Source organism: Myiozetetes cayanensis, unplaced genomic scaffold, assembly GCF_022539395.1.
Source record: "Myiozetetes cayanensis isolate MyiCay16 unplaced genomic scaffold, myiCay2020 scf27, whole genome shotgun sequence".
NCBI classification, from domain to species: Eukaryota; Metazoa; Chordata; class Aves; order Passeriformes; family Tyrannidae; genus Myiozetetes; species Myiozetetes cayanensis.
This window is the reverse complement of record NW_026087488.1, coordinates 1,123,403-1,142,590: the sequence shown is the minus strand read 5'-3', so window position 1 is coordinate 1,142,590 and position 19,188 is coordinate 1,123,403. Positions and strand designations below refer to the sequence as shown.

At 50.7% G+C, this 19,188-nt stretch overlaps 1 protein-coding gene across 12 annotated transcripts in view; it reads right to left on the bottom strand.

The window, feature by feature from the left end:
* The window catches only part of MSI2 (musashi RNA binding protein 2), a 220,201-nt gene that overhangs the window by 52,715 nt on the left and 148,298 nt on the right, over positions 1-19,188 (bottom strand). For all 12 annotated transcript variants that reach the window (XR_007629773.1, XR_007629774.1, XM_050322098.1 and 9 more), the window contains exon 8: positions 1,085-1,167. Coding sequence is in view for 10 of the 12 variants with exons in the window: in XM_050322098.1 (XP_050178055.1) it covers positions 1,085-1,167 (83 nt within the window). In the remaining 2 variants the exon portion in view is untranslated. The remainder of the gene's footprint in view (positions 1-1,084; positions 1,168-19,188) is intronic.

Here is a 19,188-nt window from a genome sequence, read left to right as displayed (position 1 = left end):
ACCTGAAGTGGAGCAAGAGGCTTCCCACAGGACCAGGAGCACTGCCCCAGACCTGCCCCACCATCCTACCCCACAGCTGGCCAAGGGGACCCTCGCTTTTATTTCAGATGCATATTGCAGTGAGGAACAATATGAGGAATATTATTTCAGTGCCCTGGGAAAAATTAGCAAGTCAAATATTGAATCAGGCCTCCAGCATATGCCAAGGAGATTGCTTTGATCTTATCCACACTAAAAGCTCTATTATTGAATTTAAAGTCTGTGAACACATATCAGACCAATATACAATGCATATCTGAATACACATTTGAGAAGCAAAGGATGTTTTGACAAAGGGAAAAAGAATATTTTAGCTGAAAATATCAAAGTTAGTGCAGCAATTGAAATACAAATGCCCCTTTTCATCTGGCTCAGTGGCTTTACTGACAGGGTAACCCACAACCTGGGACCTGCCTGTCACTGAGGAGGAACTTCACCCAGGTCTGGCTCCTGGGTCAGGTCTGGGTGGAAAGGGACTGTGGCTCCCTGGCAGAGAGCCACGACTTCCCGGGACACGGCCCAGCAGGCACGTCAGAGCAGGATCAGACCCGGGAGCTCAGCCAGAACAGCACTTCTGGGAGCACATGGGCTGTAAGAGCCACCCCAGGGCACTTCCCTCCAAACCCCCCTAATGCCATCGCTCAGCAGCTGCCCTGGCTCCAACCGCGTGGGCAGGAGGAGGAGGAGGAGGAGCAGAAACGCTTCTTGAGAAGCTGAGCAGGTCAACAACTCCCACCATCCTCAGTCCTTTGGCCTCCCCACGACCAAAAGGTGCTCTGGGGGGCTGCCTGAGCCTGTGCCATGGGGGACACACCCCCATCCTGCTGCGGGGGGACAGGAGCAGGGGCTGGGCCAGCCGTGGGCCAGGCTCAGCACCATCCTGTTCTCAGCACCCCTCTGCCACGCACAGCGTGCCCAGCACCCCACCAACCTCCCAGAGGGGCGTCCCAGAGGGCCACCACCCACCCCCCAGGCACAGCTCATGTCTATGAGCCGAGGTGAGAACTCGCTGTCACCGACACCCTGCGGAGCACCATCAACTCACCATTTTATTATTGATTTCATGGAAATGAATTTCACAGACTTTTTCCACCACGTCTTCATTTTCAAAAGTTACGAAGCCAAATCCTATTTAATAAAGATACAAAAAGGGGAAGAGGGAAGGAAAACATTAGTTAAGCTTAACAATTTCGTTTTAATAAAGCTTTATTTAGCCATTGGGACTTTGGAAAACTTCCATAACAACACGCACGTGTGACTACACCTGCTGCCTATGGAGCTGTTCCTGAGCTTATTGCAGACTAATGGAGGGAAGAAGCATTGTCTCAGGGAAAATTAATACTGTTCTGTTCCAGCTCTTCCATAGGATTTAATGGAGAATTAAAACCTCCTTATGGATTTTTTGATCCATCCTGCAGAATTTAATGGATAGTTACACTCCAGTTACATGATGGCTCAGAAACTACAATAAGGCCGTATTTTCTTTTACACCTTATAGGTTTTTAAGAGCAATCTCTACAAAACCCAATTATATTTCCATGGAACCATATTGATTTCATCTCTTGTTTAATTCCATGGGACTTCTCCATTAGAGCTGACTCATTACACGACCCAAAAACCATAAAAATCCGGGAAGACAGAAGATGATTCCTCATTTACCCCTGGTAAGGAAAAAAAAAACCCCAGTGCTTCCCCAACACAGAGCAGCACTTTGTTTCCACGTGCTCCGACACACCGCCCGGCCCCGCTGCCGCGTGCCGGGTCAGCCCAGCTCCGGAGGTGGTTATTTGTCCCTTTCTTCCTGAATTACTTCCTCTAATACCTCATCAGGACATCCTGAGGCCTCCAGGAACCCATTACGTTTAAGGCCTCTGATCTAATCGTTCCTCTCTTCTCCGCTGGTGCTTCAAAGAGCCACGGACCGGGGCTGGTTGAGGCTGTTTGATGCCTGCTGCCTGCCTGTAGCTGTTCACTGCCTGCTCTGCTGGGGCTGCACTGAGGGAATCTGGCAGCCCACCACAGCTCCACACTGCCCTGTTCCCTGCTCCTTCCTTCAGGAAAAAAAAGCAAGCTAATGAACAAACCCCAAGCTCATGAGCTACGTGAGGCTTGATGAGTCAACACCGACACAAATTAAGCTAATGAGATCTCAAAAATGTAATAACAGGATGAACTCCATTCCCCCAAACTGCATTGAAAGCTGCATCCCGCTAAACACACACTGAATTTGCTTCAGTGGCGCACAGCAGAAAGTGTTAAAAATACATAGGGGTTTCTTGCAACCTCCAGGTGCAGGAGACACTTTGCAGGCTACAGTACTCGACACTGGAAGCGTTTCAGGGTGAGGTCTGAGCAGATGGTTCTTGCAGGAGTGCACAGTATGTGTAGCAATGGGGAATGCTCCCATCCCTCTTCAGACCCTCTCACTGGGGGGAAACCCACCAGGAATTGTTTCTAGCTCTTCTCCAAGGCATAACACATCATCTGACAGCACACCAGGCTTAGAACACTGCTTTGCTTTGCACTTAGAGCAGGCAGCAGCCTGAATTTTTTTACATAACTCAAGTCTTTCATTTGCCTTCTAAATTACTCCATTTAAATCCACCTTAAACAGACCCGTAGTTAAAACTAAAATGTTTGTGGTTAACTGCCTGAATCTGGCATCCCAGGAATGCTGGTGCAGGCTGCACTGGGCAATTCCCAGAGCAGTTCCTGGAGCTGGGAGCCGCAGGAGGCCGGGGACCGACTGCCTGGTGCCACGAGATGGCCAGGCCAGGGCTACAAGTCATTAATTGTTTGAGCACCAGCAGCATCTTCGTCATTAGTAAGTCATTAGCGAGGGCTGCAGTTGAGGATTTCTCCCACAACTTGTGTCAGGTCTCGGTGCCAGGATGGAGGGCAGAGGGAATTCAGGAGATTAGCCCTAATATGCCAAACACTGCAAGGAAATCCACTGCAGTCATTACACGCCTGGACTCGGAAACGAGTTTCCCATTCTCTTCCCACTCCATATGCCTTAAAGACAGGTCTGTCAAAAAATCATTTGTCTCATTAAACCACATAGCCAGCCAGCTCCCTGCACTTCCAGTTTATAACAACAAAAAAACCAATCTGTAGGTGTCAGCAGGCATTTGCAGGTTTCTAAAAAGATCTGTGGCACTTGGTTAGACTGGAAATGTGAAAATACCAACCACCACCTCCCTTTCCATCCTCTCTGGACGGGTAGGGGTTTGCAGGGTCAGGTCCGGTGCCCACACAGGGCTCTGCATCCAGAGCTGAAGGCTCACAACATCTTATCTCTGTGATTCCCAACACCTCCAACTTACTGGGGACAACCACAGGATTTCCATCTGCAGGTAAACAGGCACTTAAATCCCACAGCACTTCCAGAGGTGCCACTGCTCCTCATATGAACAACCCCCAAGAGGTCATACAACCCAGAACTAAAACTTAATAGAAGTGATGAGGAACAGGGCTCTTAAGGGAGACCTCAGCCCTGGCACAGGTTGTCCAGGGATGCTGTGGCTGCCCCATCCCTGGAAGTGTCCAAGGCCAGGTTGGACGGGGTTGGGACTGGATGGACTTTAAGGTCCCTTCCAATCCAACCCATTCCATAAATCTTTTCTTGTTTCACTTTATGAATATCAGATTCCAACTTTTAATAACTGCACCCACACAAAGATCCCCCTGCACATATGACTTATTAGTTCCCATAATGAATGCACGCTCATTTTTAAATTACCAAAACTCTCAGAACCCTTCCTGGACTAAATAGACAATTATTTCTTCTGAGAGGGACTAAGAGTCAACAAAAAAATCGTTCTCAGAAAGTGTATGAAAAAGATTAACCCAAAACAAAGGCGGCTGTTGAAAACGGTGACAGAAATAGGATTCCGGTTGTCAAGGAGCACACGTTTTAAAATGAAATTATACTGCATCCTTCTGAATGAAGCTATTATTGGAAGCTAACAAGCTCTATTTAAGAGATAAGCATTTAACAGAGTCAAACGGTTGGGTTTTTTATTCAAATGAATAAAACTGAATATTCATTTGAATAATCTTTTCTGTAAAAGAAAAGACAAAGAAGAGGGAAAAAAATAAAGTAAGAGACAAACAGATGCCCCCAAACAAGAGGCTCCAAGACAAGTGCCAGAATAAAAGGAAGCTGAGACATGTATCCATGACCTTCAGGTGAAAAACCCTCCTTTGGCATCCAATGGGAAAAAGGAGTCATTCCACTCCATTCATCTGCTGGTTAATGTGCACCAACAGGCCCCAAAATGATGCCAGCCCAGACACCTGACATCCCATGGTGCAGGACACATCCTCCAACACACCTTACTGACACCAAAAAGAAGAATTCAGGAAGAATTCTTCACGGAAAGGGCACTGGAAGGGGCTGCCCAGGGAGGTGGTGGAGTCACCACCCTGGAGGTGTCCAAGGAACAACTGGACGTGGCACTCCGTGCTCTGGGCTGGGGGACAAGGGGGGGATTGGTCAAAGGTTGGACTTGATGATCTGGGAAGTCTTTTCCAACCTAAATCATTCAGTGATTCTATGAAAAACCTCCTCTGACCCCAAGTCTTGTTCAGCTGCAGAAGCTGCCCAGGCCCGTGGGCAGGCAGCTCCACGGAGCTCAGCCCAGCCCATCCTGCCACGGTACTCCAGCAACAAGAGCAACTTCGTTCAGAGAGGGTGACTGAAAAAATAAAAGTATTAAAATACTGTAAAAGAACAGGTAAAAAGCCATAAACACTATTAAGAAACCAGACTGCAGATATCCAATGCCAGTGCTCCCGTGGTGCGTATTTTGGGTTTTTTACACAACTACATTTCATGCTTTTGCCATCACTTGAGGGTTTTACGTCAACCTTGGTAAAATATAGCCAAGATGACGACACCACTGCCACGAGAGCCACCTCCTGTCCCTGCTGGCAGGGCCGTTCCCACAGCCCAGGCTGTGCACAGTGCTCGGTGTGGCAGCTGCGGCCGCACACGCCGAGCACGTCACTCGTCAGCAGCATCACACGAGAGCAGCTTACTCGGGCAAAGGGCTCGCTCCCCGAGCCCGTGTGCGCAGGGAAATGAGGAAAACAGGCGACTGTACCCCAGCCAGGGAGGGTAAAGCCAGGCTAATGCCGGGGTGAGACCCGCAGGGCTCCGATAGGCAGACCGGGACCCTGCCACAGTGGGGTGCCCACTCCCACACAGCCAGGGCAGTGCCACAGGTGCCACCGCTTCCATCACCACCTCACAGACGGTTCCTGAGTCAAACCCACCTTCAGCAGAGGCAGGCACAGCCAGGCTGTCTGGGGGTCACCTGATGGTGTGCAGCGAGTCACTTCATCTCATCGGCCGCGCTCCCTCTGCCCGAGCTGTGCCCGTACTGTCAGCGAGGCTGGGGAGCCTCTGCAGCTGGCACAGCCTTGTCCTGCTCTTAGAGCAGCCAGAGCACCAGAGAGTTCATGAACAGATGCTGGGAAGCTGGGGATCACCGGGGCTCTTTTGTCCCGCACAGCAATGCCAAAGAACAGGAGACAAGCAAGGAGAGGAGAAAGGAGGAGATTTACATGGCCCACATCACATCGATACAGCTCTGCTTAGACCTCATTCCTGCTGCTCAGCAAGAACAGCCCCGAGTTACAAGTCACTGTTAGTGCAGGATCAGTCCCCCTACGCACACAGCGTGTTCCACTGCGAGCATGGCTGGGGGTCCGTGATCCCACCGGGCCCGGCGTGGGAGCTGCCCGAGCCCCAGCGGTGCTGACAGGCGGGAACATCCATCCTGACACCCGCTGCAGCATCAGCATGGCAATGAGATCTCCAGTTCAGGCTGTGCTCCCCCTTTGTGTCAGGGCTCGTACCTGACCCGCCCGCTCGCGTCTGCTCCGCTCCCCAGACTTCAGTTACTTAAGCCCTGAAACACAGAAAGCTCCAGTCCTGCTGGGGTATTATTTATGCACCTGCTTTCTTGTTTATACCCATAGTTTTGGCAGCTGGTCCTGTGAACGGTAATAAAATGCCTTTCAAAAAGTAAAAAAAAAAAAAAAAAAAAATTAAAAATGAAGAAATGTGACCAGACAAGCCAGGCATAATAACATTAAAGCCCACGTCAATTAATTTTTCCTCTTCTTGATAAACGAGCCCCATTCCATCCATTAATAATGAGGGAAGAAACAAGAAAAGTTGACACTAGTTTAATTTATTTTCTCAACTTGCCTGGTCATATTTCTCCCTGTTGCAAAGCTTTCCAGTGCTGCTGGGAATTGCAAGTGGCTCCCACACAGTCGATGCATAGATTGGTGTGAATCAATACCATTCTACTTTATTCACACATCCCTTGTAATCAGGAGGGAAAAAGTTCCTTAGTAAGCTCCCAGCCTGCCAAGCTGCCTTATAAAAATAATAATAATAATAATGATAAACCTGCAGGGGGGGTAGAGAGGGGGATGTGAAACCAAGTCCTGCAAACACTGTTGACGAATCTTGTCTTTACAGACAAACAGAACAAACCGAGCAGAAGGGACAGGACATTTTAATTACCCAGACCCTGAACCACGGATGTTTCTAACTTCTTGCTGTCTGCAAAGGTAACACAAGACACTGCCCCCAGAGCCTGGGAACGAGGACCTGGGTGTTTAATCTTGCCTCAGGGAAAAGCCATTCATTCATCAGCATCAGACCCCAACAGCCAGGACTTGAAACCTCAGCCCTGACTTTGCCACCTTCTTAGCTTGTGTCTTTGGAAAAGCTGCTTAAATATTCCCTGTGGTCCACATCTCACGTTTCTTCCCCCTCACTTCCTAGTCCTTTTCTCTGAGTTTTCATCTGAAGTACTGCAACTCAGCTTGTTAGAGCCGAAAGCTGTCTAGGACGAAAGTTGTCAGTTCTAACCTGTTATTTCCTGTTATTCCAATTTCCTGTGCTGCAAACACAAGGAAGGAGAGGTTTCAGTTTCCAAAGTAACTCTCCCCATACTCACCACAGCCCTAGCCTGAGACACAAGTCTCAGATTTTACCTCCTATCCTCCAAGGAGGGAAGAGCAACAACCACCTGAAGGAACCACCTGCTCCAAGGAGAACAGATCTCACCTCGTCCTTGGGATAACCAGACCAGGAGAGGGATGCACCAAGGGATGAAAGAGGAAGGAAAAGGTTAAAACCTATGGTCTAGGATGGAAAATATCATCCTCATTTAACTGTAGTGTGTGCTCTCCAGCCGTGCTACTCTGACTGACGCTCACCAAGACATGACCCGCCTGCACATCCAGCGGGTGCTCACGTGCACCTTGGGCTGGCTCCAGAACACACTCAGGTTCTCCTGGCAGACACAGGCAGCTGCTTAAAGTGTCAATATATCCTCCACAACATGAGAGTAAATTCTCAAAATTAAATCAGCAGACAAGTCAGACAAATCAGCCTCAGACCAACCCCCTACGAGGTGCAGGCGTTTCCATCCCAGCGCGGCGGGAGAGTGGAGCGCTGAGGTCAGAGCGCAGCTGGATAAAGGGCACCAGCAAGAGACTCCTTTGCTTTTGTTCGGGAGAGCTGCAAGGCTCAGGCTCCTCGCTCCGTCCTCCCATGGCTCTGTGGCATTTGCAAAGAGAGAATGGCTCAGGAACAGAAAAAGGCACCTCAGGAGGAGCAGCCACTGCACCACGTGGCAGCCTGTCCCTGCAGACGGGCCAAAATCCACCCACATTGGATGTTCCCTGGTGTCAGGATGAAGGGTACAGAGACTTGTCCCCCTCTCAGAAGAGCCATTCTGACCCAAGTTTTCCAGGCTCAGAGGCCACCAATTGGGACCAGGACGTGGGTCCCAGGCAAAGCCCCCTCAGTGTCAGGGAGCACCCGGGGACCCCTGGGGAACCCGCCGCGCGTCACGGACCGTGCTCCTGCCAGCAGCACCTGAACTGCTGCTAATAAATTTTTCATAACAACAAATCTTCATTAAAATTTTATTCTATTAACGTTCTGAAATCAAACCAAAGCATTGAGTACATAATGACTGAGACGCACACTACGCAGAGCTTACTAAATGCCAGTTTTATCATATTGTTAATTAACAGAAACCATTAATGCGTTCACAGATCATTTAGAAGCATTAGCGGTGACCTAAGAAAAATTGCAGGTACGTGTGATACTCTTACATCTGCACTTTTCCACTGGAATTTTCCACACAGGAGGCCCCTAAGTTTGTTCCCAACTCAGCTTTTCTCCGTTGGAGACATCGTGTCTCAACGGGTGCAGATTTGTCAGCAGCTCGGGAATTAAAGCATCGGGCTGAAATGTGAGAGACTGCAGGAGAAAGTTATCTCAGGCAGTGTTTGCTTTTTCCTTGGTATTTGGGAGCAGACCCACTCTGCTCCTCACAGCCTTCCGCTGCTCCCTGCAGTTCAGATGCATTTCCCAGCTCCATAAGTGGGTTGGGGACACAGAAATGCTGGGAGTGCTGCTGGGTGAGAGAAGCGTGGCACAATCCAACAGGTTTCTTTTCGCTATCAAAGCAGAAACCCCCAATGCTTGTGTAATCCAATTAATCAATCCACCAGAATGGGAGCCTCGTGCCTGTGTCTATTCATCAGTGAGACCTGCAGCAAACGGAACTGGTGCCAAACCCAAACACTGATTCCCACCCTAAAACATGCCCTGCCACAAGCCAAGGGAACTGCCATCACCGCCCCCACACCCCTCACCACCTCTCCTGCTCCCAAAAGGGGCAGAACTGCCCGTGAAGAACCAGTGGGGGACCCCAGTCCCCTACCCTGGCTGACGCCACATGGCAAAGGACAAGGACAAGTGGAGCACTGGTGAGTGGCCAGGAGCAGGCACATTTTGGCAGCCATGCAGGGACAAAGGCCCCCACCCCACGTGCCAGACAGCCCAGGCTCTCCTCAGAAAAGCAAGTTCCTAATGATGCACCACAGCACTGCTGCCCGCCGAGCACCACGGCCTGCCATCTTTATCTGTTTGCCTACAGGCGTCAAATACTCTCTGCCTGTCAATTCTTCCACAGTTTATTACCAAATTTCTAAAATATTACATTTTTTATTATATCCAAATTCACTTTATTGCATTTGACAATACAGATAATCACATACCATATGCTCTAATGTTTCGAACCCAATGCATGTTGACAGCAGTTTTTATTCATGATGCATAATTCCATCCAGGGCTGACAAAGGCAGCACAGAACCCAGCCTGGTGTCGGGCTTTGGAGGGGGGGAGGATCCTTTTTTCCATTTCCTTTTCTTCCTTTTAACAACAGATTTACAAAACCGGGGGGAAAGATGCTTTGCTTTCAGGAGAAATAGGAAATTGGCTGAAAAGATGGGCTTATCAAAGGGACGTCTTCAAAATATTAATAACGGGTGGTGGTTGGTTATTGTAATTATGTGCATTTGGAACTTGCTGCTAATGGGGTGAGGAAAGCAGGAGGGCTCCTCGGGAGTAAGCAGAGGCTGGGGTGGTGTGGGGGGCGTGAGGCTGGACCCCCAGTCCTGCACACCTTCCTGCCTGCCTCTGGTCACTCATCGCTGAGAGCAGCTCCGCTCCCCAGGGGTGACGGGGGAAGGGACACCTGTCCTGGGATGGCTGGGGAGGGGTCCCCAGGAGAAGGAGATGCCTGAGCACTACCCTGAAAGACTCTGAAAGCCACAGTTTCTTGCAACAACACACAGAATAATGGAATGGTTTGGGTTGAAAAGGAACTTACAGATCATTTTGTTCCAACTCCCCCTGCCAATGTGACACCTTCCACTATTCCAGGTTGCTCCAAGCTCCGTCCAACCTGGCCTTGGACACTTCCAGGGATGGGGCAGCCAGTGTTTCTCTAGGCAACCTGTGCCAGGGCCTCCCCACCCTCACAGTAAAGAATATCAAATCTAACCCCCTCTCCTCCAGTTTAAAGCTATTCCTCCTAGTTCTACCAGTGGAGCAAAGCTCTGCAGCCTTTGTCTGAATCCCACTGATAAAAAAACAATGGGAAATTAAACACGTGGTCAAGGGCTTTCCCGAGTGGGGTCAGCCATTCCCATCACCTCTTCCTGCCTTTCCCTGAACCAATGCTCATGAAATCAGGAGCTGGAGGCAGAGCTGCCCATCCACAACCCCAAACCTCAGGACTGTCCGACCAAGTGGATCCTCAGATTCCCATTCAGCTGCTGGGAGAGGAAAACCCGAGCAAACCCAAATCCCAACCAGTGTACTAAGGCAATAGATTCAACAACTTGAGAGATGGCCACGCTGCACAAACCAAACAGGATGCTACGTCTAAATTAAGCTGTAATGACCCGCTCCGAGCTCTTTATTAGCCAGGTAATGATCATTTAAGAGGAGGTTACTATCTTGAGCCAAGGGCACCTAATACCATTACTGAACTTGTTAAAACCTGCCAAGCAAGTCATTATTTCTAACATTATTTCTTTTTCTCCTAACACAGCCTTCTCCCTCTCCCCTGGTGCTGCTTGGCTGTAAATCCCGGGATCACGCAGGCTTGGTCACCTTTCCCCAGGAGGCTGAATTTAGCTCCCACTCACCACAAGCACACTGGACACAAGACAAATACCCCACAAAAACAAGCATTTAAAAACTCTGACCTTAAACAGCCCTGGGGTTCCTCTGGAAGCCGTTTGCTGCCGGCATCCCATGGGATGTCCCTTGGCACTGCATGTGAGTGCACAGACCACTCTGGCTGTGAACAAAGGGGCTTAAACAACACCCTCAAGGACTTTGGGGCTGGTGGGAAAAACAGCAGCTTTAGGGTTCACATGGAAGTGTAGAGTGAGCTCCACTGGGGACAACCTGCCTGGTGAGGGGACACTGCTGGGACACATCACATCCCCCAGGAGCTGCCAGGGAGTGAGGATGCAGTGAGCCAAGGGCAGATAGATCTGCTGCTGACTTGGAGAAGGACATAGGATGGCCTTGCTCCAGCCCTGGAAGTGTTCAAAGCCAGGTTGGACAGGGTTTGGAACAACCTGGTGTAGTGGAAGGTGTCTCTGCTCACACTGGGCTGTCAGAACAAGATGAACTTTAAGGTCTTCCAACACATTCTCTGACTCTGTGATGACAGGACATTGAGATGCTTTCCTACTTGCCCCATTCGTGCCCCCTCAGGAAAACAAACCCCCACCTCCTTTGCCCACCTCCAGCCCTGCAGAGGCTCATACAAGGAAGAGAAAAAAAGAGGGAAAAAAAGAGAAAGCCCAAAGCACACACAGAGCTGCTCCACGACTTCGTGAAAAATTCCGCTGGGTGCTGGCACATCTGATCTGCTCACTGAGCCACTGCCACTGCCGAGGCACTGGGTCTGCTGAGGATGCACCCCTGGAGCACAGGAGGGGAGAGGATCCAGCACTCCCATCCCGGCCACCCCGGCTGGGAAGGAGCGGAGGTGGCCGCGTCTCTCGGCATCCCAGCCTGGACAGTATTATGAATGACACCAGCAAGCTGCCAGCTCAGGAACTCATTACTGTCAAGGTAGAGCGTGGCTGGCTGCCAGGCCCCCAGCCCTCACGCTCGCTATGCCAGAACATCCACACACAATTTAATTGCATTATAATTTCAAAAGTGCTTTTCAAACTGGAAAAAGGCATTCACTGATTAACCAGCGAAGAGCAAAATTGTTTATGAAATTGAATACAAAAAGCTACAGAAATGTAATTGGGTTGTTCTAGCACCTAATTTTCAAGCCATTTTCCCACTTATTTAATCACGAGATACAAAAGGAACTAGTGAATTGACTTCATACTAATTAGATTACTCCCCGCGATACTCCAAGCCTATATTCCAACTGGTTGATAGTGCTGCTTTAAACAGAACAAAAAATGGAGCAACAGCTTGTCTGGGGCCATAACACATTTGTTTCCCATCAACCCTCTCCTACTGGAGGGCCATAAAATCCAGGCCAAATTCCCCCCAACCTGCCATCTCCAGTCACCCAGAAATCACTAACTCTCCCAGAAAGGAATGACAATCATTTGCCAAATGATCCTGGCTGCTCCCGGGGCTCCCCACCACACTGATCACCACCAGCCACCCAGGTAGGCAACCAGCAGCCCAAAGTCAGTGTGTGAGTGGTGAGGGCCTGCAGCTGAAATCAGCAGCATGTTAAAATGTCACAGACGAGGGAGGAGTTGGCCATCCCTGGGGACGGACACTCAGGTTCCCCACGCAGGGAAGAGCTGGTGAAGGGGAGCTCTGGTTCCCACTGGTGGGTGCAGGAAATACCAGAGCAGCTAAAGCCACCACAGAATTACTGCCAAGAACACCTAGGCTGTTTGAAACACGACATGCAAGGTCATCTCTTGATTGAAAATATTACTTTCTTTGCCAGCAGCAAACCAGGGAAGCTGCAGAAACTTTATTTAATTCTAAATCTAGTCCCTAAATTAATAGAAACATTTTATCAAGTCTCTGGTTTCCCGAAGAACAGTATTTGAAGATCCATCTCCTCCTGTTCCTTTGCAGCCTACGCTTGCAGAAGTTTCTTTAAAGCTGCCCAAGACCTACTCTGCACCTGATACAATCTGCTCACAGCTTTTCCACTAATTTTAAATGTTATTAGGTGCAACATAATTGATTATATAATCAAATGTGGAATGTACATTATCAAGATATTGTAGCACTTCACAGGCCATTTAATCAGCATATCTGGGACTGTGCCAAAATGAATTAGCCTGCATTAAATTTCAAGTACATATTATTGGTTGTATTTGTCTCCATGTTTAAGCAGGCGCTTGCTCTTACAAAAGAAATCTGAAATCCTTCAATTATAGAAATAGATTATTAAAAAACTCTCCCAGAGTTGTCTCCTCTGCAACAAAGAGCCCAAAGTTGTCTCTTCTCTGACAAAGAGGGGGACCATGGGTGTCCACCTGCGATGGGCCATTTGTGGGTGCCCCGTGAGGAGGTTGGGAGGGGCAGACCCCCAGCGTGCCCCCATCCAGGCCCATTTGTGCCACATGTCAGCAACAGTCTAATTTCAGGCTCTGTCACCAGAAACTGCTACCAAAAGGCACCATCAGTCAGAGTCCCCTGGTTGGTGACAGGGCCATGGGTCACCCCTGCCCCACTGAGCTGGTGCCTCCCGAGCCCGGTACCCCCAACTTATCCCCGGAGCTGACCAGTCCCTCCAGACTCAAAATGGGACTTTGAAGACAGGGATTTCTGCTTGATTTCAGCAAGTGGAGGAGCAGTGTGAGCAGCTCTGTGAGGGAGGAATGAAGCCAAAACCTGCCACAGCCACTGCTCCTCTCCAAGGCACCAGCCAAGCCCAAAACCTTCCCCCGTTCGTGCTGCCAAAATTCAAGCCCCCCCGCCGCGGAGTTCAGGGGAGCAGCAGCTGCCAGAGGTGCCCCGGGAGGAATGACGTGTCTGCAGAACTCACCACGCAGGGGGGAATTTTTCCAGCCGCTGAACGGCTGCTCAAGGTGACTCCTGCCTACCTGGCTCCTGCAGCAGCAGCAGTGTGACAGCTCAGGGCTGGGGGGCACAGACCCACCGGGGCGGGGAAGCACCCCCCCAAAACACACACGGCCCCGGCCACCGGCTGCCAGCTGAGGTTACTGAGTCCTCCCTGGAAACTGCAGAGGAGGAACACAGAGTGAAGGGTACTTTGCTGGGAGCATGCAGGTGTCGTTCCTCTCATTAACACACGAGCACCAGCTCAGATTAATGGGCAGGTGAAAGGCCACACTCTACCACGGGCTCTGAAAGCGGCTCCGGTGACCCTGCTGGCAGCTGTCACCAGGCAGAGCCCCCAGCCCGGGCTGTGCTCCAGCAGAGACCCCCTCCACACTGGTGATGCACTGGGGGAGAACTGGAGAGAGAGAGACTGAGCCAGCCCCAGCATCTCCACCTGGAACCTCCAACACAGAGCTCAGGTGACTGAGGGCACATCCTACAGGCTGCACCCTCACTGCAAGAAGCCCCCTGTTTCCATTCATTTGTTTATCCCAGTTGGATTTGCATCCCTCACCCAGGTGAAATGCTGCTGCACACAAAACGTGGTGACACCTTTTCTTACAGCCCTGAACCCTCCTTGGACATCCTACCCACCCTGTCTGCATCCCAAAGTGCTGCCAGTCCTGGCTGGGAAGGAGAGCACGGAATCTCCATTGCCCTTCTGACTTAATGCAAAGGAATAACAAATCAGGCACCAAACAACAAAAAAACTATTCAAGGAATTGAAATAAATACTGACAAGGGTCAAGGGAAATACCAGCAAAAATGAGCAGCTTAGCCTCAGGTTAAGCTAATCCCTTTGAGCTGTGCAGTATGACCCCTCTGGGCTAAAACTTCAGGCAGCACACAACATTCCTGGACATTATTAATATCCTTGGCCAGGGCTCCATCCCTGCTGCTCACGCACCGTGTCAGCATTTGCCTAAGCAAACAACATATACTGCTGTGAGAGAGAGTGCCTGGCTAGGACAGATGCTTTGAATACACGCACCAGTTGTTCCTCTGGATACACAAGTAAAGAGCAAAGCATTTGCTCAGCTATTCCTGGAAACCAGCTCCCACCACCACAGAGAGGCCAACACGCTGCAGCTCCCACCACCACCAAGGGGTGTGAGGTACAGCCTCAAATATGCCTGCAAATGCTGAGACAGCCCAGCTTTCCCCCCTGTGTAAAACCCAGAATGTTCAAACCACTCTGATGTGCATTCCCAGGAAAGCTCTGACAGAAGAAATAGAGGAGATGGGGGAAAGCACCCTTTTTAATGTAAGCTTGAAATCTGTTTTTTGTCCAGGACCACAGGTGAAGTGAGATAACACAGGATCACAGAATGGGCTGGACTAGGAGGGACCTTCAAGCTCACCTCGTTTCAACTCCCTGCCAAGGGCAGGGACACCTTCCACTCCAGCAGGTTGCTCTGAGCCCTGTCCAACCTGGCTTTGAACACTGTCACACAGATGCCATGGTGTCTCCTCATCAGCACCATGGATGCTCCCGGCCCCAGAATCCATCTCAAACTCCAGACTCCTCCCCTGACACAGGGCAAACAGCTTTGCTTTTACAGTAACCAGATAGCCTCACATTCTACACATGTCCAGGGGCCAAGGCTGAAAGACACATATCAAATTTTTAATATGGCATACATTTTTTCCTACGGCAAAGGCACTTACCCTGACATCTGTTCACGTGGAGCACCCAAAGCCAGCACCGAGACAGGGGAGCTCAGCTCACACACGGAGCAGGGCTGGTCCCTGTCTCTGCTCCTCCTGCTGCTCGGGGCCAGGTGGGTGCAGTCGCTGTGTGAGCAGCAACCACGCACGTCCAACCCGTCTGCCATCACCCTGCAGTGACCCAGCACCAGCCCAGCGCCGTCACCGCTGCCCAGCCCCATCCATGCTCTATTACACTGGAGGCTTCTGCTTTTTCAGCTGTCTGTCTGCTGGCAGAGCACGGACAGGGCAGGAACACATCGCCTCGGCCTCGCTGGAGCAGAGGAGCTAATCCATTTACTGGAGTCATTTGTTGATATTACCAATCTCCCATTGACCAGAGTAAACCTCACGTATCTTAATCATTTTTTCCACTGTTGGAAGCCAGCAATAAAAAAAAACCCCACGAGCGTATTTTGGGAGCACTGTTGGAGAAATCCCATTGTTCTCTGCTGCATCAATAAAAGCAGTTTTGGTGTTTGATAGTATAAAGTGTTCAAGAACCAGATGCAACAAAGGAGCAGAATCACCCTGGGAAAGGAAACTTTTAATAGGGACCACACAGAGCCAGGCAGCTCCGTAAAAGGGATCTGCTGGGAAAGGAGAAGGAAAACAAGGCTTAAACAAGCACAAAACCCAGAGCCCTTTGCTAATAATCACATCTAAAATTCAAAGTATCACGTCCAAAGTGTGCTTCCCAATGTTCCTCAGGTACAGCATGTGCTTCCCTTCCTCTGCAGCCACTTTTCAAGACCATGCATGGACAAATGAGGAAAAAAAGAGATGGACTTCCTCTGCTGAGCCATCTAAAACCCGTGATTTTGTCATCACTGACTGCCTTAACCACGTCTTCTGACCTTCTCTGACAGCTAAAGTCCAGTTGTTCCCTGCTGGGGATGATTCCCCTGCAGTTTGCTGCTCTCCCAGCCCCACCCAGGCACAGGCACCTTCCTCAGCTCTGCTGAGCTCCGGGATGCCAGGGAATCACATGCTGGAGGACAGGATGAACGGACACCTCTGGATGGATGGGTTCCTGCCAAAGCTCCACCAGAAGCGCAGCCACGCTGCTGTGTCACCTGCCACCTTCAGAGGTGACCTTCTCCAGCGCCCCCCTCCCGCTCGAATCCATCCCAGCCCCGCTCCCAGGTGCACAGGCCCGGCAGAGATTTATTAAAGCTCCCCTCTCCTGCCCGTGTTTTGGTGACATTGTTTTATGGATTTCCCCCCGCGCTCAACCTTTGTTCGAGCCATTGGGGAGAACGCTGAAATCTTTATCCTCGGAAACAAAAGCGCCAGGAGCCGCAGGCAGCGGGAAAGGGGAACTAATTATCCCCCCTGAGCATCCCCCGGGGTGTTCTCACAGCCCAGACCTCCAGCTCCCGCCTGCTGCATCCCCCTCCCCACGCTATTCCCAGCTCCCAGCTCCATGCTCACCCTCGGTGGGAGCAAGCACACAGCATCCATTACAGCCAAACCCTGCAGCTCCAGCCTGGGCCACCTCCTGACCTGAGGATGGGCTGGAACCGGGGAGGTGGAGTGGGGGAGGCATTCCACGAGAATCCCCTTTGCCTCCCCGCTTTCAAAGCAGACAAAGAACTTGCCGTGTTTACGCGATGACCTTTCCTACGGTCCCTGCAGGCACTGGAGAACAAAGCCGTGGCAGAATCTCCCTGCAACCTCTGGGCAGTGGGAAACGGCTGTTTCATGGCTGCAGTGGAAGTCTGGCAGTTGGTTCAGGGTCTGGGGTTTTTTGGCATTATTTTGCTGGGATACTCAAACAGTGCTGAGGACTCGAAGCCCACGGCAGAGCTGAGCCTGACGCCCCATCCCAGCCTCACACACTGCATCCACCGACCGGCCCAGCGTGTCTGCGGCACTCCCAGCTTTTAAGTGCCACTCTCAGCCTTCTTGGCTGGTTCAAATCCCATTCTGTAAAGGGTAAAGCAACCTACAGGGATCTGTGCACTCCCAGGGAGTAGAACTGCTTGTGATGCAGCTCGAGCACAGAGAAATGCCCCGGCCAGGCTTCACGCAGACAATTCCCCTCTGCAGATTTACACTTGCTCAGGGATTTACTGGGTCAGAATAGGGCACTGCCAGGACAAGGGCTTCTTTGGACCAAGTCCTTGCTGTTTCCAGCTCTTGGGCTGCAGTTGCCACTGAGCTCAAAGAGCCTCATTTCCAAACTGTCCTCCACAAACCTACAGTCATATTTAACCTGAGAGAGAACAAGAAAACTTTTGGGGCACAGCATATACAGAAGCTGCCTCTCTTACCCTCAAAGTCAGGGCTGCCTGTTCCTAGAACACTATCCAGGGGCATGAGAGAGGGGGGGAGCCCCAGAAGAGCTGTCCCCATCCCACTCCGTGGTAGGGAAGGAGAGTCAAATGACCAGAGGATGTTGCTGCCAGTCTCCCACCTTGTTCATCCATGAACCTCACACACGACCTCAGGCAAATGCTTGCTTGGCACACCTTCACTTCCCGACCCAGAAAGGATCTCTTTACCCTGTTAGTAAAGCATTTGGGTGAAAGGGCCTACGGTATATATGGAGGGAGAAAAGAAAACCCAACAAACTACAAGAGCTGTGCAGCTCCACACGGCACAGCACAAAAGCCTTACTGCCAGTCACCGGGAACAGGCTATTTATAGCTGAGGATCATTAACTGTATTAAAAAAGTTTGATGTTCTCTAACAATCCATGTCATTTTAAGGCACTGGCCTTCCCCCTGCCGCCCGCTGATAACTGGAGCGGTGCTGCTGAAGAGAGGTAATTATACACCAGTTCAAGAGGCTGAGTCCTGCGCCGAATGCCAGCGTGTCCTGTCCCCAGGGCTCTTATTTAAATATTATGCCAGCTCCCACAGCCAACCATGGCAAGAATACTGCTATGGATACTCTCATAAAACTGCATAATTATGAATAATGCCTTGGTTTTTAACAAAATACATCACCACACGCTAAAAAAGTGCTTATTCCAACCTAGTGCTGGAAGAGATTAAAATGCCAAGTGAAGTGGAGCATCCCTCTCCTGAAACACACCAATGCTCTCTGGTATTTATTGACTTCTGCTGGCCACACTGGCTAGCTGGCTGTGGAGCGTGGCTAGGGCTGGCAGGAGAACCACAGCACCTGGACTGGAGGTGCTGAGCATCACCCAGAGCAGCGGGTCCAGGCTCCTTCACTGCCAACCCCACGCAGGCTATCCCAGCCCTGAGCCAGACATCACCAACGTGGCACCCTGGGTTCTCAGCCAGCCCAAAGTTCATGGGTTTGTGAGAACTGCACGAGCGAGGAAGCGCAGATAACGCTGCTGATTGTTATCAGCAGCAACACAAAGCTCTTGTGAGATGACACATCCAACATATGGTTTTAAAGACTTCATGTTTTGATCTGCTTTGTGATGTCACCGTCGTCTCAGCCTGGTGAGGCTGACACCTGCCTGACACCACGCCCCACCCATCCATCCACCCATCCCAGGATGCACAATTTATCCTTTGCCAGACAGCACAGGACTCAGACACAGAGCAGCCCCTGCCCCAGGTGTCCAGTGGCCACCCCTGCAGCTGCACCTGCTCATGGCAAGCAGCAAAACCATCTCCTCCGATGGGCTGCGTGACAGAGGAACTGCTACCAAACCAGCTGTTGATTGCTTCGATTATTTCAGCATTCATCCACCCCAGCTGATGCCACCACCATCCAGCCAGAGGGGAGCAGGCCTGGGAAGGGTCACACCAGCTCTGACTGCCCTGCCAGAGCTGGGAAAGCGCCTCTGACACTGGGCAAAGACTTCACGAGCCCCACAGCCTGCTCTGAGGGAATTTTCCTGACACATTTAAGGGCAGATCTTTCCATCTCTGCTCCCTGTGCAAGGCAAGTTTCCAGTGATCCGTTCCCATGGCTGGCCCCACCTCCCATGCCCCTCTCTTCAGATAAATTCATATAAAATTATCTTTTGCCCACAAGCGAGACAC